Here is a 27,387-nt window from a genome sequence, read left to right as displayed (position 1 = left end):
TGTGAATCATGGTGAAATTGGTGGGTGTGCTAGCTTACTGCTAATACTGCTTCAGAGTTGTGCACTCTCAGCATTAAGTCTCACCCTTCCTAAACAGGCTCTATGCCAAATAAGTGGAAGCCTTTTTACTAAGCAGGAAAGGCATATTTTACACACACGCGCACTCTCATCAACAGCATTGCTTCATAAACATCACAAGGAATGTAGCAGTTCATGACTTTAGTTGCCAAAGGCGCACAGACGCAGACACATACCCTCTAAAATAAACTGAAGTCATTATGAGAATTTGCTGCGATGAAGATCGCGTCCAGCAGATCACACTAATGTTGTTCTGTTTTGACATACGCTACACAGAAGTTCTTCAGGCTGTGTGGCTTAATGATGATTGAGTATTTTCTTCAAATTCATTAAATACATTTAGATTAATATGAATCCTACTCTTCTCATTCCTTTAAAAGTCAGAAAAGTGGTTTGTATGGTCTATAACACAGGAAGTTGTTAGTATCTAATAAATTATCCTGCCATGGAGATAGGATCAGGATCTAATGGTAAACAATTGCTCTTTTCTTCACTTCAGATGAGCAAAACTGGAGAACATTTCGTCTTTGGATAGAAAGATAGCAAGCCTGCAATAGTACTGCACCAAATCCTCACAGTCATTCTGGCTTAAGCAGGTGAAAATGCTACAGACGGCAGCAAAGTTCCAAGATTTGGGAACAGTATTGAACCATTTTCCTGCAGTGAAAGGGGTATAAGAGTGACCATTTACTCCCAAGAAGCTATCCAAATTTTAAAATTAGTTTTATTTACAAAGAAAGAGACAGAAAAAAATTATCATGTACATTACATCATATCTGTAGTTGGAAAAAAAAAACAAAAAAACAAAAAAAAAACAAAAGCAGGAAAAACAAAAAAATAAAACACCTTTAAAAACGTGGCCGTGATATTCAGGCTCTGTTAACATTTCAGCTAACCCACAAAGACCGATAAGAGAGTTGTGCTAGCGGAAATGAATGTGATGGGACAGCAAATGTAATAAATGCAGCAATATACGTCTGTCCTCAATGTAAAGATAACAAATAAATATATTTATTTTCATTTACTGCTGCTGGTGGTGGTGTAAGGGTACTCTAATTAACCTTGTTTTCACAAGTAAGCGCATATCTTTAAAATCTTGTTCTTCATAAGACAGAAGATAAAAAGCACACAGAAAAGCACACATCAGTGATGAGCAGAAAATTGGTCTCTGCTGAAAATAGGTCACTAGTGGCCACAGTTCATTTCAGTAAAGATAGATACAGTACGAGGTTCATTAGTTATCTATTTCTTTATTTCCTGTAGGGTGTTGCTGCATGAACCTCACATGTTGATGCATTTGACAGACTACTGTAGCTGGCTCAGGTTTAAAAAAAAAAACAAAAAACATTGCAATGGTCTATAAAAACTGCATTGTACAAACTTTCAAACTCCTGGAAAACCACACACTTAAGAGACATCTCGCTCAGAGCGCTTGCTGTCGCCACTGCTGCTCGTACACTATACCACAAATGATGACTTCTGTGTGAAATCCGCCTGAGAAACAAGCATATCAAACAACACAATCAGAATAAAGCTCTGCTTCAGCCGTTTTTGCACAGATACCATGTTTTAGCCCTGTATGCAAAGTGTATCACATGTGACACACAAGTTATTGTTTTTATGCAGACTAGTTGCACAAAAAAGAAAAAAAAATACCAGATGTAAAATTTAACCTTCGATAAAGCAAACTGATAGAAGGTTCAAGTAACACTCCAATTTTTTAAAAAAATTTAATTTTCTGGCAATTTCAAAGTTCAAACATACCAAGCACACTTCATTATAACAAGAGCTAAAAGTACTTATTATAACAATGAATCCGCTAGTGGAATAAAAGGCAACGTTGCACTTACATCATCACCACCACCACTAGGAGGTGCTTGGTAAGACGTGTTCATCTTTGAACTGCTGCAAGAAAAATGAGGGGAAAAAACCCAGTATTGACATCACCAAATATAGATCGCTATCATTTTTACATTATTAAACCAAAGGCAATAATGTTAAGCAACATTTAAATGCATAGAAATATGCACTTACCTTTCTTTCTTTGCTGTAATAGGAAGAAAGGAAACAACATCAGCACAGAGTACTTCTTACAGATACACTTTTTAGACCTCTGCCTGCCTGAATCAACAAACTAACTTTTCACTGATCATCGTCAGAACAATGAGGACGGTAAAAGTCTGATTTGAATATAATGCGGAAAACTAACCAGGCAGATATCCTTTCTTTTTGGCAAACCAAACGGCAAATATCAGTAGGGCCACAAGCAGCAGAGCCACTATTACACCAGCGACAATTCCCCCGGTGTTTAGGTCACCTTGAAGAAAACACAGGGAAACATAATAAGGTGAACCAGCACACTTTCTTTGTGAGGTAAGGAAGAAATGGCTCAGGCGAAAGCATTTTGTGGAGTTTAAAGTGTGAAAGGAACTTACGAACTTCCATCTTCATAGCTCTACATTTCTGAGGAGGGCCAGCATCATTGAAAGACTCACAGTAGTAGTCAGCTGTATCTGTCTTGGCTGCAGCAGAAAATTTCTGTGGCCACACAGGTATATTTTAAACTTAAAGGCCAACACACCATATCAGTCATAGTAAAGGTTACACATGTAACTAGCTAAAGCTTACCAGTTCGCCACTGGTTGAATCCAACTTGTAGGTGGCGTTTTTGAAGCCAGCAACGTTACTAGGGTTATCAGGCAGAAGAACGTTGTTTTTGTACCACTTGTATGTGGGACGCGGTGAAGCGCTTTCATCAAGGCAAGACAGGATGGCTGTCCCGCCCGTTGTTACCGATGAGGGGACATTACAAAATGGCACAGATGGAGGCACTGTAGGACAACATGTTTAGTTTTTATCTGGACCACTTATAAATGGCAACATACGGTCTTCATTACAGCAAGTAAATGTGATATATAGTCTTACCCAGAACAGTCAGAGTCACTTCCGTTTCCCCAACTTTGGTTTTGTCAGCACTGGTTATCTCACAGGTATACACTCCATTATCTTTACGAGTGACTTTGGAGAATCTCAGATTGCTATCACCATACACAACCAAACGGTTAGCATACGGCGCTGTGGAAGAAACGCAGCATTACGTAACCAGCATGGAAGTATTCAGACACCACATTCAGCAGATGGGTTTCAGGACAGGTTATTTGGTTGGTCACAGAAAAAGTTTTTTTCTAGTGTTGTCAGTGTTAATCTAATTAAAATGACGTTAACCATAACTGCATTAACTCGGTGAGCGCTGTTAGCTCGTCAACGTGTTAGTGCAGTTAGCTCGTTAACGCCGTGCAGCCCCACGCATGGGGCGATCCGCGGTAACTCGCTAACAGAGATTTTCCGCGTTAATGCAGTTTTGCCGTTAACGTCATTTTAACGAGATTATTGCTGACAGAACTAGTTTTTTCTTTTAATCTCTGTCAAATAAATACGGACAATGACAGGCACCGATGTGATCACCGTGACTGATATTGATGATATTTGTTACATTCACCGAATTTTGTCAACAGTGACATCAAAATAGAATGTTTGGAAAATTGTGGTTTTATTTCAAATGCATCATGTGTTTTTGTTTTTTAGTTAAACTAATTAAAGTGTCAGTTAAAAGAAAGAAACGTCAAACTTACCTGTTGGTTTCCCATCGTGAACCACAAACACCTGAGAGCCTTTTCGGTCCTTAAACTTCCATCTAAGTAAAATGTTTGAACCAAAGTCTCCTGAAAATGAGCATGGCAAATCCACATCTGGAAAGAGAGAGGGAAATTCGTGTGGTGACACCATTAACCTGCATAATTCTGCAGTCTATTATTTAAATGCAGTTTTGTCTTATTATACGACTTCATCTTGAAAACCTCTGAATCTGTGATTTTAGCAGACACATCATAGACAGTTTGCAATTTTCCTGAGTAATCATTCACAATCCCATTTTTTGTTTTATTTTTTTTAAATTCTCTATTTTTAACATGTTTGATTTCATTTTCTGTTTATGCTATTTTTTTTTACATGAACAGCACTTTGTGAACCCTGGTTTATTTTAAAGTGCTTTATAAATAAAGGTGGTATGGTATTCAAAATTTTGTTTTAAAACTCACCTGTGTTCTCTTCCGCTCGTACATTTGGCTTTGAAGTAGTGACCGAATACTCACTTGCACCTAGACACACAGATTAAAATAAAACAAGTAAATAAATAGAACATTCTGCATCAAGTGTCAAGTCCAAAATACTCATTTCCTTTAAGCGAACCGGCTTGTAGCCTAAAGGAATATAATTATGAAGCAAGTGAATGCACGGTCATGATACAGTTACCAGTCTTTGTCTCTGAAATAAACTACAAAACAGGAAAAGCATAACTTTTGTAATGGAAGGTTTGATATGAGTGATCGGTACAAGTGTTGAAGTGGACATGAAGCGATACATGACTAATTTACTTCATGGAGCCCTGTTCATAAAAGCTGACATGGATGCAACTCTGTCTGTGAAGCTGGATTTAAGAAATAAGTGGTTAAAGTAAAAGTTTTAAAAACATGTTTAGCGTCATCTTCTGTCAGTACAGAACATTTCATCACCAGGTTGGTTGGTCGGTTGCAGCCAATAGTTAACTAACATAAACTAATGTTACTAACTTGTAACAGAAACAATAACTTGGGGGGCCTAAGGGTGATAGTCATCAAATCTTGTTTGGTTTTCATATTTTTAGTGATATCAACTTATTTTCTTTTTTTTTGCCATATTTTTCAGGTAACCTATATTTGACCAAAGCATAATAAAACCGGAAATTCTGTTTTTTGTTGTGTCACCCGAATATTTTTAGTGGCCCCCATATGGCCACGCCTATGAAAACCTTCTGGAGGTGCCCCTGGTTCCATGATCAGCTGTAAGTGCCATTATTACAGTGTGGAAGCAGTTACTGAGTCACCAGCGATCCAAACCACCTCTAGCATTAACATCAGCACACACACACACAAAAGAAATGTGCACCAGGAGCTTCACAGCATAGGTTTCCACGACTAAGCAGCTCTTGTATGCGTAATATGCAGGTGGCTCTATACTTTTGTCTATATGCTGCTTGTGTGTATGGCTGCATACGGGCCAAGCACTCTTGAAACACAAATGTAATTTATACACGTTTCATCACATGTGCACTGTCAGTGTAAATAAAAAAAATACATATATACATGACCAAAAGAGACAACATAATATTAAAATAAGCCAGTGTATAAAATACAATAAGCTTACTGAATAAACCTATAAGCGATATTGTTAGAGTGAATTGTTGTCATTTTTATGCTTGCCAACTCTGATGAAAGGAATTCCACTGTCCTTCCCCCCAGATTCTCGAGAATCTGGGTGGGGGGCTGTAGTGTTTTATTGCAGATACATCCTATCTGGAAGATCTGTTTCTTGTGATGTTGCTCCTGCTTTTATGACCGTTTGGTCAGCAGGAGGTAACACACACACACACACACACACACACACTCTTACAGAAGTTCACACATATACATACAATGGCTTGTCTTAGAACCATGTGGGCGTGGCTTTGTGGCATGTATCCTGCCATGTCTAAAACTCATGATTAACCGCATAATCGTTTCCACGGTAGCTGCATACATAGCCGTGACAAATGATGATGATGACCCTGACCTGTTGGAATGTGAAGACTTTGTGTGATTAATGATGATGTGACAGAAAATGTACAACAAGATGTTACATACTGATATCTCAGTTAAAAGGTTATACTGACAACAGGAAGGAATGTCAATAGAAAATTGTATTTTGTTTAGTCAGCATAAGCATTTAATGATATAAGTTTATTTGTGATAGAATGCTGCATGATGATCTTTTCCTTGCTTAGAACTGATTGTTCTTTATGAAACGTGTTCTGATATTTGTATCTGAATCTTCCCACAAGCGATAGTAAGAAGTTGAACAAGCAGTTCTGACCTTACACACAAACACACAATCACATATGCACATGCTTATGTCACTGAACGAATGTTTTCATTTCTCTTGTATAAATAAAGAAAGCAGGACGGTGACAGACCACAAGTCCGTGAGTGTCTCTTACGTGTACGAGCGCTCTGTCACTTGTCCTCGCGAGTAAAGACAACTGCAGTGTTTGTGTTTTCTAACTCAAGTGTCTCAGCTGAAGAATTGCGGGGTGATTTTAAGAAATCTTCTCAAAGCTCTGATGTGTTTTGTGTGAACTGTCTCTCAATAAAAGGCAGCAGGAGGAGGTCAGATTTGGGGTCATTTCCATGGTGGACACAGACGAGGCCTCCCTTGCGCAAATAATCGATCGATCGACTGTCTTGTTTTCTTCATGATGAATAAGTCTCTAGAATTAGTGGGGCTTGTGGAAACACAGACCCAACAGATATCCTTACCATTTACTTGGACACACACAGACCCCATAATGGTTTCTTTAAAAAAAAAAAGAAGCTTATTGATGACACACTAACAATAGGCCCTGCAGGATAGGAACTTTTTGGGTTTAAAAATACTCATTGTGTACTCAATGTACTCTGTGTAGTCTAACCTGTCTGAAAAGTGAAGCATGGCATGAGTAGGAAGTTTGTGCCAACCATTTGCTGAACACAAAACGCAGATTAAAAAAAGAAAAAAAAAAACCCTACACACATACACAGATAGTGCTCTGCTTAAGCTGCTTTGAAAACTGGGTTTTAATGAACCCAGTTTTAACACTCCACAAACATGGCATGCAGGAATAGGTGAAGAGACGCCAGGAGGAGATTTTATTACTCATGCTTCAAAAGGTAACATCATTTCAAAGTTAATTTTTTTTGTACTTTGATTTTTAGATACCATTAGGTCTCTTTTGTTAAACAATCGAAGGTTTTCATTCATTTAAATAAATTAAAATAATAATTCTAGGCTGATGGCCACGATCAGAAAACCCAAGTCCTCCCTCTGTATTACCAGGAAAATTATAATGTATTCCCAGTAGACCACAATCTTCCATTATGTAAATAATCAGGCATACAGCACTGAGGATTGAAAAACACACCCTTTGCCTAAACACTTGGAGCATGCTCAGAAGCTTTCAGGGAGCGGTCAAGCAAAACATCAAAACAAAAGTGGCTCATTCCTGTCTGCTGAACCAGGAAGCTTCCGGTGAAACTATCGGCTCTCTGGGTGAAACTGGGTCTTTTCAGGCACGTCAGCGGAGCTTCGGGGACACTAAATCATTAATGCAGCCAGTAAAAAGCCTCTCTGTCACACCACATGTCCATCTGTTGCCCCACTCCACATTACACTGCACAGCTGCCATTACTTTAGAGTTACATGATTAACCACTGCCCTGTCTGCTAAGCTTAGGTGGAAAAGAGAAGCTTCAACTACAGCAGAAGGCAGATAATTATTAACTCAGTGCAAATTCATTCTGTGAGCATTCATCACGGTTTTTTTTACAAGGTGCTGATAAAAATAAAGCTAAACTTCAGATTAACATTGATACAAATACACTGCTGGCATGTGTTTTCATTGCAGACCAACCTAAAACCTGTGGGCATTTCGTATAGGCAATCTCAACCGAGATAAGTTTGATGGAAAGATAAGGTAGGAGTGCAAACTGAAAGAACACACCATGACTTCCTTGTTTGCATATTTTTAGAGTTTCAGTGTACATACATACTGAGACGTCCTGACAGCAAATGTACCTGAGAAGTGGAACAAGTTTTAAAGGAACTCGTCTGACAAGCCAGAGTTTGATTCATACAGCAGAGTGTGCTTATTGTATTGCTCACATTTTGCACGAGCTGTAAACAGGCTACAGAGGAATGGTAGGGGACGAAAATCCTCACTTCGTTACAAGTTTGTGGGGGAGTTGTTTTATTTTTGTACGTAACATACACACATGATAACCTAAACAGACTTTGAGTTTACTCACTGTTAATGCCGATCCAGAAAAATTACTGTAAAAATACTTGACACCTTGCAAGCAATTCAGAAAATTTGAGACAGTATAAAGGATAAAAAGCTGTTCAACATGTGTATAATGACAAATGTGAAACTGTATGCAAAACAATCACAACAACAAAAGCAGCAGCAGCTCCATATTAACCTTTTTTTTAAAAAACAAACAAACAAACAAACAAACAAACTTAAAACTGATAACCAACTACACTATTACACAAATGACCATCAAGCAGCAGAAGGAAACTTGGAGATGACATTTAAATTAAGGCGGAAGTACGAATAATATTACAGATATTGTTCAGGTCTGGGGGGTTACGATTATCTTTTCCATAAAGAGCTTTTTTCATGAAGATTCACCTTTTTGTTTGTTTGTTTTTCTGCAGAGATGATTAGCAAAAAGCCGTGCTGTATATAAAACACACTGCACCTCACAGAGAATTACAACAGGACAAACGATACTGACCGATACCTACTGACCCATTTCAAGTGGGCATGTGACAGGAAACTGCTTAAGAACTTACCAAAGTAAATAGCAGCTCTTTTGATGAATTACATTTGATTGAATGTGGCCTCGCTAAACATCTTTACATTTGTGTAAAAGTAATGGTGGTGTGGAAACGGAAGGTTATGACGTTTTAAGAGTAGGACAGTTCCAGTTATGTAATAATTCAAAATGGCCTTTCATGGTTTTGCTCAAGACTAGGGCGTTGTAACTGAACCTGAGCCCATATTTTTAAAGAACCGTTAAGCTTATAATTACGGTTTGGTAAAAAACTACTGCAAAACAAGATTACTATCTTCTTTAAAAATGAAAAAAACAAAACACAAACAAACACGGAGCTTCAACTGTTGAATGCCTACAAAGGCTAAAAGAACAGCACATAAATAAACATAAAAAAAAATTAATAGATAAATAAAAAGAAATCCCAAGCTTTCTCACCAATTGCTGCGCCACAGAACAAAAGCAGCCAAAGGACTCCTCTCACAGTCATGTCGGGTTTCTTGTTTATTATTCGACGGCGTTCTCCTTTAAAAAATTCTCGAGTAAAACAAGCCGAAAGTACGCAAAAATCTTCTTTGTGTCGAATAAAGAACGAATGGTCTCCGTTTCACCGACTCCTGTTTCTCTTATTTCGACGTTTCCAGCTCGAGTAAACACCTGTTGTTACCTGAAGAATCAGCGCAGGTGACTACAAACACCTAACTTCCGGTAATAAGATCCCGTCAGGTGCCGCCCAGAGGCTGATGGAGAAAAACAGGTTTGACTAGAACACGCCCAATAGAAACTACATCTCCCCGATAGGAAAGCATGTGTAATGGCTAGTTGTGTCAATACTCTAGAGACATTTCCAGTCTTTTAACCCTCACACATTCTTAGCTGTGTGGGTTCTTCGTGAAACTGATGTGCGTGTTTGTAGGCCATGCAAGCGTTTGCAGTTAGGTCCTGGCGTGTTGTTTTCCAGCTGAGTCAGAAGTGAGGAACAGAGTAGACTTTCGATGGCACTGTTTGAATGGATTCCTACAGATTCTTATATCTTTACCTTGTTTTAATGTTTGTGTGTGCTTCTTGGCCCCTTTTTTTTCTTAATGTATTTATGTGAAGTACGTTTTAACTTTGTTAAGAAAAGTCCTGCATAAATAAAGTTTATTATTAGCACCATTACATTTCATTTTAATTGGGATATAGCTTAACATTAAAACAAGCTTAAAACAAGCTTTGCTGTCATTATACTAAAGGTACAGCCGAGCTGTATGCAGCACAATTAAGTCCTAAGAGAGCAATCTGTCTTATTAAACATATGTACGGGGATTAAAAAGAGAATTGCTAATAAACACACCAATATAAAAATACATAATAAGCATGTGTGTATAAATGCATGTTTATTTTAGGTACATTAACTAATGAATCCTTATTGAAACAGAAACAGAAAAAAGTGGATAAATGTAACCCAAACAATGAAACCACCTCCAGTAAGCCTGGTTTTACTGCTTTTGCAATCTGGACAAACAATGAGTGTCAAACTGCTGGCTGACTTTCTGTCTGACATCTGTTTTCACCTTTCAAAATCTACGAATCAGATTGTATTTTTAGCTTGTGTGTCTCTTATTTCCTCTCATTTTAAAGGCAAGTTCCCCTGCATGAGTAATTGTATTGGAATTTATGTTTAATCAATTCCAATATTTAATTCATGATTAAATATAGCCCACATCCGGCTGATATGGACTGTTTCTTGCATCATAATATTCAAAACTTTGTCATATTATCACTTGTTATTTGTAAGATAAAGTTCATGAGAAGTGCTGGAAAGTGAAACTGTGCAAAGGCTTCATGAGTGCATGATTCAGTACTTTGGACCCTGAGATTACGCCGTGCTTTGTTACGCAACGCGGGCATGTTACTGAGTAATTGTTCAAATAATGCTCACAGGCACACGGGATTGGGCAACACGATGACAGGAGTTACTCGGTTCGTTTGGCACTTCATTGGAAATGTTGCTGTTTAACCGCATGCTGATCACATATTATCAGATCTTCTGCTCACTCTTAGGAAGACGCATTTTTAAAATTGCCTGTAGGTGTAAAATGACATCATGCAGCCAAAGGTATGTGGGCATAGAGACACCGCATACTTGTGATCATGAAATGTATATGTGCATGTGCATTTTAACAACGTTATTTCTATTTAAAAAAGAGATTAATGATACAACCTTATAAAAAAAATGTATTTTATAAAAGAAAATCCATATTATTTCTTTATTCTGTATACAGGGTACCAGTACTATAGATTAATCATCTTCCTGTTTTGGCAGAATACAAACAATCAGTAAAATATTTTTTTTCAAATGGTAGCTGGACTGTATTTCTTGTTTACAAGGACTACTTTCCAGAAGCTGAACTCAAGTGTGAATTTTATTCATTCATTTTATTATTCATTCATTTTCAGTTAAAGGATGCAATTTCAAAACAGATCCTGTCAGTCACAGATTTTTATAGAAACGAGATATTATTTTCTTTCTCTTTCACTGTTGCTTTTCAACACCTTCAAATACAATTTGACTCACTTGGCTCAGCAAAAGGATATGCGCCTTTAGTATAGTATGAAATACCAGACACTGTATACACTCACTGGCTACTTAATTAGATACACCTTTCTACTACTTGACTGGACCCCCTTTTGTTTCCAGAATCGCTTCAGTTCTTAATGTCACAGATTCAACAAGGTGCTGGAAACGTTCCTCTGAGATTTTGGTCCGTATTGGCACAAACTGCTGGCTGAACATCCATGATGCAACTCTCTTGCTCCACCACATCCCACAGCTGCCGATGACACTGAGATCTGATGACTGTGGAGGTCATTTGAATCCTGTAAACTCATTGTCATGTTCAAGGAGCCAGACTGAGATGATCTGAGCTTTGTGACATGGTGCGTTATCCTGCTGGAAACAGCCATCGGAACAGGCTGACCTCAGGAGAAAATACTGCACCAGTGAAAGAATTTTTAATGTAAATTCATAAATTCATAAAGACTGAGTATCTGACTTAGCTTATAGTTTCAAACATGTACTAAATAAGCCTCAGCCAAGCATGGCTTATGTGTTTTAGGCACACGTGAAAGGCAAAATTGAAAAAAACTGTGTTTGGGTGTCTTTGCAACTGTAGTTGAGGGACTTGATACAGACTATTGATCCTCTCCTCAGAATAGAATAGAACACGATAGAATAGAGAAACTTGATTGCATGCAATAGTAAGTCAAAACACCATTTGAAGCTTACATTAAAACCCTGTCAGCTATCTTCATTGCTCCATCCAATTTTTATTGACAAATACACAGCACGGTCTCCCGTTAGTGGGCCTGTGCAGCACAAGGTCACTACCATCTGCTGTCATTTTTTGACAGCCAGGAGGAGACACTAGGGACAGATTTCAGTCAGGCAAAATAGATTGCTTACCTTAACGAGCGACGTGACTCAGCAATAATTCACATTGGAGAGTGCAGCGCTGCACTTTAGAGCTGTGAAGATTTCACTCATTAGATGGAACAGCAAAACTAGTTTCCATCCCTTCTTAAAAACCCTTTAAATTAGACAGTTTTTGTCTTATTAAAGAAGCAATCTGTCAATATCTTTGACTACATCTGCTACGATGATAGAATCTAGATAGTGAACACTGCAGAATCTAGGATTTCAATTTTAAATCATGCTTTTTTTTTCTCATTAACCCTACTGAAAGTCTGCCAGATACAACAGGTAACTTATAGCTTAGAGCTGATATTAGTTTAGAGTATAGTGTATATGCAGCAGTATGTGTGCTTAGTATTGAGTGCATAATGCCAAGTGTGCAAGTGTGTGACATACCAAATATATACTGTGAGTACATTCAGTTTAACTTATTGCACTTTGTGCATACACGCAACTTCGGGGGAGTACAGCATCAGTGACCAGATGGTTATGGTTGCAGTGTTAAGATATGCAGCAGTTTGACGCCTTCTTCACAGCCAGTGAATTCCCAGCAGCATGGGAAAGGTCATCAAGGTCAACAGTAGGCCACTGCTGCTTTGTAATAGGACACTCCATGCAGAACAGGGGAGGAGGAGCTCTGCGATAAGAAAAAGCAACACAGGTTCACAAGGACGCGCGTTTTGTTTGTCAAGCTCACATGTTCTATTCTTATTTGTAAAAATAACAGGAAGTGCACATATGGGTCAAACGAGCATGAGGATAAGCATCTTACTCTTCTCGACTACCGAAGTTTTGGTCACAGGGGCCGAGTCGCCCACTTTGATGTTGCAGGTGAAGGTGGACTTGCCGTTGGGCAGGTTCTTAAACAGCAGGCGACATATGTTGCCTGGGAAGATGCGGGCTTTGGCACGTTTCTTGAAGGGGGCGTGCTGCTCCTCCGATGGGTCAGTGGTGTCGAAGAGGCGTTCACCGTGCGTGTACTTGCAAAAGACTTCTGATGACTCAGAAGGAAGTGAGTATTTGCAGTCCATCCTGAGGTGGTCCTCGTCTATAGAGCAGTAGGACAACTGAATCACCTTCTGAGCAGATGCAAAGCCTATAATGAAGCAGGAAGAGATGATCCGAATTAAGAACACAAACTTATACATTTGAGGTTGCTCACATGAGGATGCGTGTCTTACCAAAGAGTAATATGGTGGTAAACAAAGACATTCTCCCGAGGTTCCTAAAAAACAAAACAAAAAGAGGAAGTTAAGAGTTTTTTATTGTGTTCGTCTCGACATTAGCTGGATTCCAAATAAATCTGAGTCAGCTGTAAAGAGTGGAGTCAAGTCACTTCGGAGACATGAACATCACACTTCTGCTGCTCTGTGCTAAACCACAGAAAAGTCGCTGTACCCTTAACGCTACACAATCGATCACAATCCAGCCTCACTGTTCACAATGCAAAGAATCGAAGTACAAACTTTACTGACACATTTCCGTGCTTAACCTCTTTAGAGGATACCGGCTAATTATTCACGTCCTCGATATGTAGAAAGAATAGACTGAGCACTTCATTTTATTTGCTTGATGCAAACCAACCCTTGCCTGCATTCAAACATTTGCTTTAGAGCAGCTGGACCGTATACTTCATCCAGAATAACCGAATGACAGAAATGCATTGTGCATGCCACGGTTCGATATTTTGCCATTCAGATTAAACAGCATGCACAAACATAGCACATGAATCCCTCTCACCTTCTCTGATGCATTTTTGAGTCTTCCTCAGTGCTCTGCAGTGTGATGCTGGGGGTAGATACAGTAGAGGTCGGCTTATAGAAGAAGCAGGGGAGAGAGGGAGGGCGCGAGGAAGGGAGGGGGGGGACACAGAGAGGGGAGGGGGAGAAAATGCTGCTCCGGTGGACTTTGGGGACATTTCTTAGGACTGTGTACGGTTTTCTATTGATTTTCAGGCTGTTTTACCAGAGGACGGAGGATCACGTGTCAGTACACAAACCTCTGGTTTCATTCTGAAAAGGATGAAGGAGGCAGATGAATGAGAAGGGATACGTGGTGACGAGGATTTGATTAGCTGGCACACCTCCGCAGCTGATCTACTCAATATGTGCAAGCGCTATGTGTGTCAGCAGTTTCCCTGCTACTTTCACCAACATGAATTTTAAACACAGAGATGTGGAGATTCGTTTACGAAGAAAAGGAGACAGAAATCACGAGATCACGAGGCTGATGACAGGATCATATAGTAGCTTTCTGCTGATACTTTATCAGCAGTCATTTAATTAACCTGATAGCGAACCACGTGGGAGGATAAATCTTCAAACATTATTGGAAGTGGAAAGAAGAAGCTTTTAAAAACCAAACAAGAGACCACAGCTTCCACTCCTACAACCGCACTGTGCACTAAATTAAATCTGGTAAAGACCCAAATAATGTAAAGCTGAATTGCTGTCATAAATATGATACTACACACCTACTTTTTCAAAACACTTTTAATAGTAACACTTTAATCGGGTGGGGGTGGGGTGGGTGGGGTGGGTGGGGTGGGGGGTGAGGGTAAAAATGTATCTAACGTCCAATATCATCTTATACTGTCTAAAATCCTCAGCACCGTCCAGATTTTGTTAAAGTTCCCAGATTCAAACCCACAGTGTGCCCTGCATCCTCATCACACTGCTTATCCACTTCATCAAGATCCTTCCTGAACAGCTGCCATGCTGAAGCAGTCTCCCTGACAGAAGTGTTGCAGAGGTCTCTGAAAGGCACAACCCTCAGCAGTCTCTGATAGCAGAGGATGCCTGCTACTCTCCTCCCTTTTAATATTCTGACACTACGTTTTCTTGCATTTTCTTATTGTCTTCTCCTTTTCGAATATAAATAGCTGAGAGTGCAGGCTGCGATGATCCCCGCATGCCAAAAGTATTCATTAGAGACTCTGTAGCTGTGAACCCTGCTGGTCCTCTGCTGCTAATACACTGCAGATGAAAGACGAGCCCTCGCCTGTTCTTTTCCAATAAGTATTTTCCTCCTTTACTGTTGCCATACCATATAACTAGTATTATATTATCGTCAAGAAATGGTTACTAAATAACAGTTTTATGTTATGCAGAATATGATACATGCTTCTGGTATCTCTCTTCCACTTTAGGAAACTTAGCATTATTGTTCTTGGTGTACAGAGGTATGCCTCCTGGGTCAAATGTGTATTGTGTGTTATCCTTTCAGACCAAGAACTGAATAAACTAAAATGGTAAATGAACTGGCTCTTATAAAGAACTTTATACAACATGCCTCATTCACCCATTCACACTTATTCATACAAACACTTTCTATGCTTAAGTGCTTTCTATTCAACCTTACAAATAGTGAATAACCTGCTCTGACTCCTGAGCTACAGCGAACCCAAAGTAAACTTTGAATGCAGGTTACATACATCTATAGGCTACATACATCTGTCTCTGTTAAATGTCATATTTATATCTAAAAATGTAATGTCCATATCTGAAAAACTGCCTCGTTTTCCTTTTTATTTTTAAATGTTTTGTATATGCTCACCTGTCACTTCATTAGGTACACCTGTTCTAATTCTTCTTAACACAAACATCTAATCAGCCAATCAAATGGGAGATACTCAGTGCATTTAATATATGCAGACATTGTCAGGATGCCCTGCTGAAGTTCAAACTGAGCATCAGAATGGGGCTCCGTGTGATTAACTCTTGATGGTGTCAGAGGTCAGAATGGCTAGACTACTGATAGGAAGGCAACAAAAACTCCTTACAGCCAAGGTATGCTTAATACCATCTCTGAAGCAGCAGAAGACCTCACCAGATGCCACTACTGTCAGCTAAGAACACTGCTCAAGGGACACTTTGGGTCCTTCACTACCAACTGAGCACCGTTTAAATACTACAGCCCATCTTATCAACATGGACCAAAATCTCTGAGGAATGTTTGTTGAATTTATGACTTTAAGATTTAAGACAGCTCTTAACATTACAAGATGTACCTATAATAATAATATAATGTACCTACGTATTTATGTCTTAAAGTTTAATAAAACATAGCTCTATATCAGCGTCTTTAGTTGATAGAATATCTTTCTCTTTAGTTTAGGTGTTTTATATAGGTTGACCAACAAACACTGATCACACCAGACTAGAGCATGAAGGGATATTCATACTATAGTTACTCTATTTTACTGAAATGCCAAACTCATTTTACTTGTCCTAAGAATTTAAAGGCCACTTCTGCCACTTATTAGTGGTTCATTGACTGATTTGACATTTAGTCCTTAAAAATAGAGAAGTCATTATTTAGGTGAAGCAAATATATACAGTACAGTGCAATAACAAACACCACCTCTACACATTTACTTGTCCGTGTGTAAAATGTTTTTTAAGACTACTGAAGAGAAATAATGTCAGCTATCAGTATGCTTAAAGCCCCCCTGAGTTTGGATTCAGCATGCTTACCCGCGTGTGTACTTTGCAGAGAAGTGACTGCTGTATTTCTCGGTTGTGCTTCTACTTTTTGACCTGCAGGGGGAACTCTTGTTTTGCGGCAAGAATTCACTTTTACCCGCCTGAAACGTGGACCGCTCAGCAGTCTGCTGCAGTGCACTGACACCGCAGGGGCGTAGTCCTATCGGCATTCGGGCTGCAGACAGAGTCCCACATCCAGGCCTGTTAGAATTACGCTATTAGAGGCTACAGGAGGCTAATAGGTGCGATTTGAAGGTTATCCCACCTTTAGGTTGCATGCTCGTATATGTGTTTGTCTGACATATCTTGTGGTGGCATTCTGCGGCAGCGTAACTTTAACGTTTTGTCCCATGATGAACTTTGCCAGGCTCCGGCTGGTGTGAAGGTTGATCTGATCCGACAGATAGCCTGTCTATCGCCATGGAGCTGCACCTGTCCGTCATAGGCTGTCTCCTCTTTGGCAACATAATGATAACGCATCAGACGACTCACAGTATGTCTCTTTAATTACTCTTTTTTTTGTTACCATCCATTGGCACCCAGCCCCGTTTTAAGTGGAATTTATCACTAGGACGAGAATGCTGATAACATGAAAGATATTATCTATCTCTCTCTCTCTATATATATATCTATCTATATAGATAGATATATAGATAGATAGATATAGATATAGATGTATATATAAAACCGTTACTGAAATTTAAGCTCCACAGTCCTTGTGATGAGTCAAAAATCTTTCTGTGATACTGCAGCGAAGATGTTGTTGCTCAGTTTCACCACAGAGATCAGTAAAGATTCATATAGATTATGTAATATACAAGGAAAGACTATTTTATCGCAAATTCTTTGTTATAACTTTTGACCTGAGTGGATAGGAGAACACACAGGCACACATGAATAGATATAGTCAGATATATACAGAGAGAAAGAGAGAGAGAAATGTTCAAAATAAAAACGGCACTTAATAAAATAATCATTTAAAAATTCTATTTCGTATTTATTTGTTGTCTTTGTCTAATATTATAATTAGTTAAGGAATAGGCTGTACATAAACTATACTTTTCAAGCAAAGCTGTAATAAATTTGGCTTTATTTCCCAGTGACACTTTTGCTGTCCCTGCCATTTCTCTTTTCAACCAGTCAAGAAGCCTACAGCTCTCTTAGGTTAGTGTGAATAGCAAAGCTATATCTTCAAAATAAACTAATACAAAATAAAGAATGTAAATTATCAAACAATTACAATTACTTTGGCCCAACAACAATACACATGCCAGCTAGCTTGTTGAATATCTTGGCACATGAGCACTTTGTTCGATAGCAGCTAACATTCATTTATTATTCTGAGTTACAGATATTTGAGGGTTATTTTTAATCTCTTCATCTGAGCAAGGCGCACAACACTGTTGTGTGAATGAACTGGAATGTGAATAAAAACATTTGCAGGGTCATATTTTATGTTTACATGCTAAATTAGCTTGTTAGCTAGCTCAGTGAGTAGCCTTGTGAATGATGGCCTCTGTATAAGTGAAAAACATTCTACTTCAGTTGTAGTGTTATAACACAAAGGTAATGAAATGATATTTCATAATAATTTGTTAATAACAGCTTGAACTCACTGATTTAATGATCAAGATCACACCAAATGTGAAAACCGGTAAAAACTTTGTATTCATGGATCGTTTTCAAACTTCACCGCAATATCTTAGCGCCCAAGATCAAAGGTGACCTTGAAAAATAATTCAAGAAACCATAAGGTTAAACATATTAAGAAAAAGCTTTTATTTCCGTTAGACTATCTCCAAATTTTAAAAGTAATATTGGGGGAGATAAGCACATTCTTTGTCTGAGCACTAATTATTATTTTTTCAATACAACATTATATAACTTCACAATGACACCAAAAGATTAATATACTACGCTAGATCCGTATTACCACTGTTGACCTTAGCATAAAATATCAAAGTTTTAGTATAGCCTTTGACTTTCAGGGGAATTGCGCTCTCTGTGTGTTCTTGTCTTAAATTTGAAATCTTATTGTCTTATCTGAAAAATTTCCATCACAGAGCAAACATCCTGGCTGCTTCTGTTTCAGTGAACCCGGTGACTACATTCCTGTTTGCTCCACGTGGGCCTCAGATGTTTCCATGTCTCACCTACCTGGAGCGAAATGTCAGGGTGGACTGTGAGTTCCCGGAGACCTACGAGGTCCCCGGCCCCTACTGCGAGTATCGTCAGGACAGCAGGCTGGTGGGGACCACCTTCCCCAACCAGGTCATCTACGTGTCCATAGACGACCGTAGAAGGAGCAACGTAAGCCTGGTCCACCCTAATCTGTGCCGCCTCACCTGGGCGCCGATGGCCGATGAGAAGCCGTACACCTACACCTGCAGGGTTTATCAGGGGAGCACTTGGAAGGAGAACAGCATGGCCGTTCATCACAGTGAGTAGCGTTTACTCATTATCTGTTTCCCACAAACACCGGTGGAAACTAAACTTAAGCTTTTCTCCTTCACAGGGCTTCTTCCAATCTGCTCTGCAATCAGTGTTATGTTCAAATCAGCACCTTGGCTTTTATCGCTGGTGTTTTCACTTCCTGTGGCTGTGGGTCTTCTGAGTCCTTGATCTCTTGCTTTCACAGGATGGCAACTCAGTGGGCCTTTTTTAGTACACGATTTATTTCTCTCTCTGGCATGATGGTTGTGCATTAAATCAAGTTATAGGCAGAGAGTAGAAGCTCTCTAAATGAAGACTGAATAAAAAATTTTAAATAACCTCTCCCTTAGCATTGGACTACTCTTCAAAAATGTACCGCTGATGTGTAAGAGATTGTATGTATTAGACCTCACTGTCACCTCAGTACCTTGATCACCTTTGTTTCACAAGGGAAAAGAATTCATGACAAGTGGAAATGGCAAACACGGCAAATGAATGCAGCGCTAAAGGGTGTTCGTTCTCTTTTATGATAAAAGATTTCTTCCCTAACAAATCTTTTATGATTTGTTTTAAATCAGATTTCTTTTTCCTCACCCCAAATGGTGGGAGTACGTAACCGGTTCCGTTTGTTTGTCTGTCTTTATTAGGTCTCTCTTGTAAATAAGTTTTGAGATATACAAATATTTTGTTAATGAAATTTATTACAAATAAGTTTTATCATATTAGAGAAGCTGACAGAAGAAGTCTATATATACCTATATGAAGAGTGGAGGTCATCTCTGAGCGCTTTTGTTCTTCTATTATAGAGACATATCTATAAAAGAATAGAGAGCCCTTTGTTGCCACCAGTTTGCGCAACAGCTCATACGGTCTGTAAACCTAAAGATGTATTCATGTGGCCGCTATGACATTTGAATGACAGTAATACATAACTGCTCTAACACTGCCTTTCCTGTTAGCACTGGACCTCTTTGACCTTTAGCTCATTTAAATTAAACCTGGACACTGGATCTGCACAGACGGCCCACCTGATAATAAGAAAATCACTCAAATAAAACCTTTTTTTTTGAGAGCAATAACATAGCTGGGACGATCGCTCCTTCCCTCGAAGATCTCGGAGAAGATCTTGCAGTCACTCCACCGCGTTTCAGGCTTTACTTTAAAGGATTTCTCATGTTATTATCATCATCATTCCACCCCAAAGCTCAAAAAGACACGGAGTTGGTGTAGCTGTTTCGACTTTTGCAGCTTTGCATTGATTAAATAAAAACTTAAATAGCAGCAGTCCAGCAGAAACACATCTCCAAGATATGAAACATAAGCAATAGATATTGGAAGTGTAACTTTTTGCATTTACAGTAATCGCTGCAGCACACCTTGGGTGTTTAAACAAGCTATTGCTTAAAACAGTAATGTGCATAGTATTGGCAAAATATGAAAGTAATATTAGAGCGTTTCAATTTTATTATGTTATCTTTAAAATGTACTCACCTTCCATACTATCCAACACCAACATTTGGGGCCCTGCTAGGCTGTATGTATGCATTTTTTAGTTTTAATGATCACAGTGTACGAATAATTGTGTCTGCAGTTTTTCTCCGTTTAACTTTGGCATTATTTTCAAGGCACCTTTTTTCAGTATTATTTAGAAAATGATTCTTGGAAGACGGCCTAATATTTTTCTTCTAGTCATCATTTTTGATTGTTTTACTGTAACACTAAAGGTGTACTAAGGTTTGCTAAACTATATTGAAAAATAAAGATAATGAATTATGAACGTTACCTGCATTTTCTCCGCACAAGTCACATTTTGAAAGAATGTGTTTTTTAATTTATTGTGTTATGGTTTGTTTTTATTGCTTGGACCTGTGCCGACTCATTTCACAGAAATAAAATGTATGAAACAAATATAGTTGGAGGACAAGAGGTGGGTTTTATCTCGCACTCGTTTCAGGTTAGGATAGAAGAACACATGTACACATGTCTAAACACTACCAAAACAAGTCTTTTTGGTTTTGCTACCTTACTATTTCTGTCCAGCAGAGTGAGCACTTTTGCAATATATAGAAAGCCATTATATGTGTAGTATAGTATCCATAAAGACCTATACATAAAATGCCTTTTATGACTTAATGTATGTAAAGCACATTCATTGTCTTGGTATTGAAAGGTGCTGTAAAAATAAACTTGTCTCATATTGTATTGCCTGTGGGTTTTTGTCACCGGCGCTACACACGGCTATATTACAGGAAATCTCAGGTGTAATTATTAATATTATCAACATTAGTTTTTGTTTTTTGGGGGCCCAGATCTTTTGTGTCGTGCATCCTGATTATAATCAGTGTGATTACGAGTTGGTGGAACATAATAGATTTACATATGTTTACATAATAAATCATTATACAATAATTGTAGTTCTACAACTGTTTAAAACTTGTATAGTTCATATTTCATATTTCTATCCTCTTCATAGCCTGTACATAACTTGTACACTCACTACAGCCTGTCCATACTTATAGTTATAGCATATTCATAACATACCTTCATACCGTGTACATTGTAACATACCTATAATAGACACATATTTGTAATATAGCTATATATCTATATTATTAGTAATATATATTTTGTAATATGTCTATATTATTGCTAAGCACTTTCTGGATGGATGCAAACTGCATTTTGTTGCCTTGTACTAGTGACATGTGCAATGACAATAAAGTTGAATTCTATTCTATTCTATTTAGTCAGAGTCATATGCATGATTTTTTTTCTTGGCTGTCACAGTGAGACAGCATTTTAATGTTATGATTCAACTAATATGTTCACATCTGCCGTGTTATTTTTGGAGCCAGAAGTGCCCATAATTGGATGAGAGAAATACTGCATCCTCTGATTGTGCCTCACCCAGAAACAGATACCTACTAATTAGTGATAACACACAAATAACACACTAAAAAAGGAGAACTTTACTTGCCAAAACTGGAGCAGAGCATTCTTGGACAGTCTGTTCATTAACAGCACAGCAAGCCATGTTATTTCTTAGTGAGACACCAGCAGAGCTTTGACTGGCAGCTGGCTAAAGGCCTCGATAGAGTTCAAAAGGGCCAGTTGGGTATTTTAGATATAAAGACCAAATACATTTTTTGTAACACGCTATAAGTTGGTATATTCACATGTGAGCATATTAGGATTGACTCATTTTTGGAGCCACCCTAAAGTGGCTGCTCAGGAAACTGCAGGTTTGGGCACAGCTCTAGCTGTGCAAAAAGGCAATTCAGCAGTGCAGCGCTGAGTCTTTCGTCATTTTTTCCATTAGACACCTCCAAATTAACTGAAAGTGTGGTTGACGATAGGTGGTTATCTGATGTTTCAGCATTCAAAAAGGTCATAATTGAGTAATCTTCTCATTGTGATTGTTCACACAGGCCTAAAGCTAAGGAAACTGAAGAACTCAAGGCCCTTTGCAAAGCCTCAAAACTTTGGTGCAGACGCACTAATAGTAAAGAATGACGGTAAAGCTGATGTCACTTCCTGTAATAATAAACATAGATCAGAAAAACCAGAGGAAATGTCTTCTGTCTAGAAAGGGCATGGGTTCTTAGTGTAGTGGAAGAAAGACTTCCAATTTACAGTGAGAACCAACATTGACAACACTTTTAAAGACAAACTGTTAGCTCCTCTTTTAAACTTTGCACAAAAAGCAAGAAGATTTGTGTTTGGTTTATTTCTTTGTTGTAACAATGCTAGTGGCAATAAATTGTTATACTGTTGGAAAGCCTGTTTATTTACCTTTAAATGGAGCCACATTTTAAGGAAAATGCATTTGTGGGTTGAGCAGCAGAGTTGAGTCTGAGGGTTACAACCATGAAAAACTTGCCATATCTTCCTTGCAAATGCCAAACAGCTGATGATTCTGCTATTAACTGTTTGGTGTAGTTTATTGAGGGTTGAATGGGGTAAAGTTTTAGGAAACATCAGCTGATTCAATTTAATTTTGTTTATATTGCACCAAATCACAACAAAATTTGCCATCAGGCCGTTATATTGTAAAATAAAGACCCTACAATAATATGGAGAAGAAACAAGACCTATTGGCAAGTTAACAATTTATTCACTGACAAACAGGGGCCTGAGCAGCATGTGGAGGAGCCATACACAGCCACAACAGTCTAGCAGCTCCACCTCATGTTGATCAGCAGCCTGGTCACACTCTGCTGTGGGGTGGCTTCCCATTTCATCAACCAGCATTTTAGTCAGTGTGGTTGTGTTTGTTATACAATAAGCGGTTTGGCATTGGCACAGACGATTTGTCAGGTTTTTTAATGGGCATGACCCACAGACTCAACTCTGCTGCTCAACCCAAAAATGCAATTTTTCTTACAAATGTGGTTCCATTTAAGAGGAAATAAAAAGGCTTTGCAACAGTATAATATTTATTATCAAGTAGCTTTTTTACAACAAATAATCAGCCCAACACAAATCTGCTGACTTTTTCTGCTAAGTTTAGTTTGTAGATTTGTTGAACGTAATGTTAAAACATATGAAGCTACATACCGGTTTACACATATTACACATACCAGTTTCTCAAGGTAATGTAATACGCTGGATTATTTCAACAGACTATTATCCAAAGTGAGGAATATCCAAAGGGAAATTTTAACTAGTAACTCCAGCATAGCTCCTATAGGCCTTTTGTTATATAATATCATGTTTAACATGAGGTCATGTAGTTATGTTTAAAATGAAGGACGGGTTTGTAGATCTCACTGACACTGAGTACTCATGGGTTAAATAAGATAAGTATACACATAATGAATTCCCAGCCACCACCCTCATCCTGCAGTACAGGACTCTTAGTCAGTGAGAAGCCTAAATACAAACCTTTGTAAAGGCTGTAGCACAACACATCACAAACCAGATTTATCTCATGACACAGATGTGTTCCACTACCCCCAACTCCTCCCGGTTGAGGTTGTTAATTGCCTCATTGAAAAAGCAGTACAACTTCTATTAATATCTGCACCGAGTGGAAGATGAATGTTTATATAATGTACCTCAGAGCTGATAGAGTTTATTCCTCCCTTGCCTGTATAAATAAGATGGACCTTTGGTGATAGTTTCTCTCAAAGGGGGGAGTGGGTGGCATGGAGGGGCGACACAGGGGGCTGGGGCTTGGCTAATTTATCTGTGCAGTGCAGGCACAAAGCCAGGAAATTAGGTGGTTTGGGATTTGGGACTTCGGCTAATATAAAACACAATATGCACACGCACACCCAGCGTCAGATCTCTCGGGAGGAGGCCAAAATAAATATTAATTCATGATGAGATTAACCTGGTAGCTGCCTGCTGATCAGTCCCATCACATAACGTTTAAAGAGGGCACAATGGAAATCAGTTGGATCACATAAGTGTAAAGCACACCTGTGGTTACCTGTACCTCAGGGCTCAATCTTCAGCCAGGATGACATTCTTATGGGCGCCTGCAATGTTCCAATAAGATGTAGCTAACAAGCTACAGTTTTGTCTGTGATTTCAGCCACAAACATAGAAGACTTGAAAGTTAAGTGGCATACATCTTCTCCGTCAAAGGTATACAGGCACACAGTAACTTTGTTGTAACAAATTGTCATTTGAGTTACTGTGCCTTCCTATCAGCTCAAAGCATTCTGGCATTGTTACCTAGAGAATTCCCACTTACTGGATATGTTGTTTTTCCAGACTATTCTCTTAACTAGAAATGCTTGTGTGGGAAAATCCCAGCAGATGGTCAGTTTCTGAAATACTCAGACCAGTCTGTACGGCACAAAAAACCCAATGCCACATTCAGTCAACTGAATCACCTTTCTTCCTCATTTATTCTCCATCTGTTTGAATTTCAACAAGTCATCATGACAATGTCTGCATGCCTAAGTGCACTGAGTTGCTGCAATGTGATTGGCTAATAAGATGTTTGCATTAACAAGTGGTTGAACAGGCGTAGCTAACAAAGTGGCCGATGAATATATGTGCATTTGTGAGAAATGAACAAAACAGCTTCATTACTGATTTTTAGTGGCTCTGCTACATTTAGCAGATTATTCAAGCTGGAGACACCAGCAAACAGCAGCTCTCACAGGCCACTTTGCTGAGAAAATGGAAAAGTCAAAGTGAAAATATTTGTATATCAGTATTTGCCAAACTCATATGAAAGTATAGATATTTTTATAAGAAACTTTTAACCGGGCCTGGATATATATATGGTCTCTCTTATCAGTTTTCAGGCAGAAATGCCTAGTTAGGTGTATTCTATACATACACAAAGTAATGTATAACAATGTATACACCTCTGGTGTCTACATACATCTCTTTTCAGAACTATTTAGCTTCTATATTTATAGTTCCCTTTTGTTCTTAAAGCTGGCAAAATGTTTGCCATTCCAGTCACTCATCACACAGTGTGAGCTGTAAAGCCAACCAAACACAGTTCCCACAGAGAGTGAGAGGACTGTAAAAGCCTCGGTATGAGTCAGAGGAAGTACCTGCCTGGTCAGCACTGGATATGGGGAGCTACAGTCGACAACCTTCTGAAACCAACAGTCTAGTAGTCATTACTACTATGTGTGTGGAAGTGAGAAATAGTGCCAGTTTGAAACTTTATCAGTTTTCACATAACAGCTTCTACAACACTGTGAGTGCCTTCACAGAAAGCTTGTCCACAGATGTTGGATATTATAAACTGTTGTATGAGACTCCATGTTGTACAGAGTGCATTTGTGGCATACTGAGGCCTTGGGGGAGTTTCAGTTTGTACAAACTAATGGTAACTGGGAAATTTTTAGTTACCTACTTATATTCCCTGATTGTGATCAAAAGTTTTGGAAAAACCAAAGATCTTTTAAGTGAAGCCATGCCCCGAGTTTGTCACCTTGAAAGTATTTTGCTTACACTATGCTTTTGTTAGCTAGTATGACGAGAGCAACAATACCATTTATTGCACTTTCCATGAGTAAATACTCAACATCTTTTCTGAGTACTTGACTCAAAGGTCTGCTGGTGTTACAGGAAGATATATGGACATACACACTTTTTTAAGTAATAAAAGTGAAATATTACTCACTAGTTCAAAGAATCAAAACAATCATCAGCTCCAAATGAGCTTTTCTTTGTCAGAAGTGACATATGGCTGTAAGTATACTTAATTTCCTGGGAGACAAACTACTTCTCAGAGGCCACTGACTTTTTCCATTTTCTCAAAAGCAAAGTGAAAATATTTCTAAATCAGTATGCTTTCCATCTTATTCTATGTGGCATACTCATATAAAACCATAGATATTGTTATCACCTCACAGCATCTTTTCTGAGTACACGACTCAAAGGTTTGCTGGTATTACAGAAAGATATGTGGACACGCACACTTTAAGTAATAAAAGTCAAATATTACTCACTACTTCAAAGAATCAAAATAATTATCAGCCCCAAATTAGCTTTGCTTTGGCAGAAGTGAAGTATGGTTAAAACTAAGTGTATTTAATTTCCTGAGAGGCAAACTAATTGTATGACTCATAGATACCTCACTTCTTTCTGAAGACTTTTTATGGTCGCAAAGTTACAGTTTGATTTTCTGAATAAACTACAAAGGTTTCAGACCACAGTAAAAGCTGTCTATAGACAGCAGCATAAACTAAAATTAAAAATGAATGTGAAGAAAGCTATCACAGAAAATGAGAGCATTAAAGGTCCCATTTTGTACCAGTTTAGCACATGTTCATATTGGTCTTACATGTCCCCCAGACAGTATATTTTGGGTTTCAGCCCCAAATACCACACAATTCATTTTTTTGTTTCATGTCGGTATTCTCCTGGTTTGCAGCTCAGTATTGAATGAGCTATTTCATTTTCTGTAGCTTTAAATTGAAAAGGAAGAACAGTTGCCCATACTTTACACTTTGAGTTTGTTTGCTGAAGTTTAAACTGAGCATCCAATGGGAAAGAAAGTGTGACTTAAGTGAGTTTGCTTTTAACGTGGCATGGTTGTTGGTTCCAGAAAGACTGGTCTAAATATTTCAGCACCTCTGAATGCACAACGCACAACCTTGAAGCAGATGAGCTACAGCCGCGGAAGACCACACCAGGTACCATTGCTTTAAGCTAAGAACAGCAAACTGAGGCTACAAATGACACAAGCTCACAAAAACTAGACAACAGGAGATTGGAAAATGTTGCATGTTCTTATGAATCTTGATGAAAACAACAGGAACCTCATCATCTGGCACCAATAAACATAGATCTACTAGATGTACACACAGCTATGACTATACATTATACGCCAATTCAACAAAAGGCTTACCTGCTTCAAACATAAAACCATAACCAATCAATGGTCTCAACCTGATCTCAATTTCCTGTAGATTTTGGTGCCACTGGTTTACTTTGAGCAACTCCCAGCATCATATACTAACAAGAGAAACCTAAGTTTACCTACCTTGTCTTCGGTGACATACTAGGCTTGA

The 27,387-nt window shown here is 38.6% G+C and overlaps 3 protein-coding genes across 4 annotated transcripts; 1 reads left to right on the top strand and 2 right to left on the bottom strand.

Annotated features, from left to right (window-relative positions):
• Positions 1 to 448: 448 nt before the first annotated feature.
• f11r.1 (F11 receptor, tandem duplicate 1) lies at positions 449 to 9,305 on the bottom strand. Of its 2 annotated transcripts, XR_015719711.1 has the most exons (8): positions 8,960 to 9,305; positions 4,176 to 4,235; positions 3,711 to 3,827; positions 3,004 to 3,153; positions 2,707 to 2,909; positions 2,514 to 2,616; positions 1,929 to 2,395; positions 449 to 1,572 (listed from the first exon to the last, which is right to left on the bottom strand). XR_015719711.1 is itself a non-coding variant. In XM_087847218.1 (7 exons), the coding sequence occupies exons 1-7, from the start codon at positions 9,009 to 9,011 to the stop codon at positions 2,283 to 2,285; spliced, it is 798 nt and encodes a 265-aa protein (XP_087703344.1). In that variant the 5' UTR covers positions 9,012 to 9,305; the 3' UTR covers positions 1,906 to 2,282. The 2 variants fall into 2 exon arrangements, 1 of the variants encoding a protein (XP_087703344.1); XM_087847218.1 differs by lacking the exon at positions 449 to 1,572 and having other exon boundaries at positions 1,906 to 2,395.
• LOC118455036 (uncharacterized) lies at positions 7,616 to 21,091 on the top strand. The gene is made up of 5 exons (XM_035912680.2): positions 7,616 to 7,659; positions 16,523 to 16,704; positions 16,830 to 16,955; positions 18,555 to 18,902; positions 18,978 to 21,091. The coding sequence occupies exons 3-5, from the start codon at positions 16,883 to 16,885 to the stop codon at positions 19,082 to 19,084; spliced, it is 528 nt and encodes a 175-aa protein (XP_035768573.1). The 5' UTR covers positions 7,616 to 7,659; positions 16,523 to 16,704; positions 16,830 to 16,882; the 3' UTR covers positions 19,085 to 21,091.
• Positions 10,923 to 13,803, bottom strand: thy1 (Thy-1 cell surface antigen). Its single transcript, XM_087846814.1, has 4 exons — positions 13,719 to 13,803; positions 13,160 to 13,203; positions 12,751 to 13,074; positions 10,923 to 12,615 (listed from the first exon to the last, which is right to left on the bottom strand). Exons 1-4 carry the CDS (start codon positions 13,730 to 13,732, stop codon positions 12,509 to 12,511), a joined length of 489 nt encoding a protein of 162 aa, XP_087702940.1. The 5' UTR covers positions 13,733 to 13,803; the 3' UTR covers positions 10,923 to 12,508.
• Positions 21,092 to 27,387: the final 6,296 nt, after the last annotated feature.

This window comes from Neolamprologus brichardi, chromosome 10, assembly GCF_056152115.1.
Source record: "Neolamprologus brichardi isolate AB-2024 chromosome 10, ASM5615211v1, whole genome shotgun sequence".
NCBI lineage: Eukaryota > Metazoa > Chordata > Actinopteri > Cichliformes > Cichlidae > Neolamprologus > Neolamprologus brichardi.
Note: the sequence above shows the minus strand (reverse complement) of the source record. Positions and strands in the feature narration are given on the sequence as shown.

Excerpts from the sequence above, each read along its gene's own strand:
- LOC118455036 (XM_035912680.2), top strand. The coding sequence starts at position 16,883 with ATGGAGCTGCACCTGTCCGTCATAGGCTGTCTCCTCTTTGGCAACATA. Across the intron at positions 16,956-18,554 it reads AACGCATCAGACGACTCACA|TGAACCCGGTGACTACATTC; the intron begins GTATGTCTCTTT and ends CTTCTGTTTCAG. Across the intron at positions 18,903-18,977 it reads CAGCATGGCCGTTCATCACA|GGCTTCTTCCAATCTGCTCT; the intron begins GTGAGTAGCGTT and ends TCTCCTTCACAG.
- f11r.1 (XM_087847218.1), bottom strand. The coding sequence starts at position 9,011 with ATGACTGTGAGAGGAGTCCTTTGGCTGCTTTTGTTCTGTGGCGCAGCA. Across the intron at positions 3,828-4,175 it reads ACGAGCGGAAGAGAACACAG|ATGTGGATTTGCCATGCTCA; the intron begins GTGAGTTTTAAA and ends CTCTCTTTCCAG. Across the intron at positions 2,617-2,706 it reads ATTCAACCAGTGGCGAACTG|AAATTTTCTGCTGCAGCCAA; the intron begins GTAAGCTTTAGC and ends GTGTGGCCACAG.
- thy1 (XM_087846814.1), bottom strand. Across the intron at positions 13,075-13,159 it reads TACCACCATATTACTCTTTG|GCTTTGCATCTGCTCAGAAG; the intron begins GTAAGACACGCA and ends GCTTCATTATAG. Across the intron at positions 12,616-12,750 it reads AACTTCGGTAGTCGAGAAGA|AGCTCCTCCTCCCCTGTTCT; the intron begins GTAAGATGCTTA and ends TTCTTATCGCAG.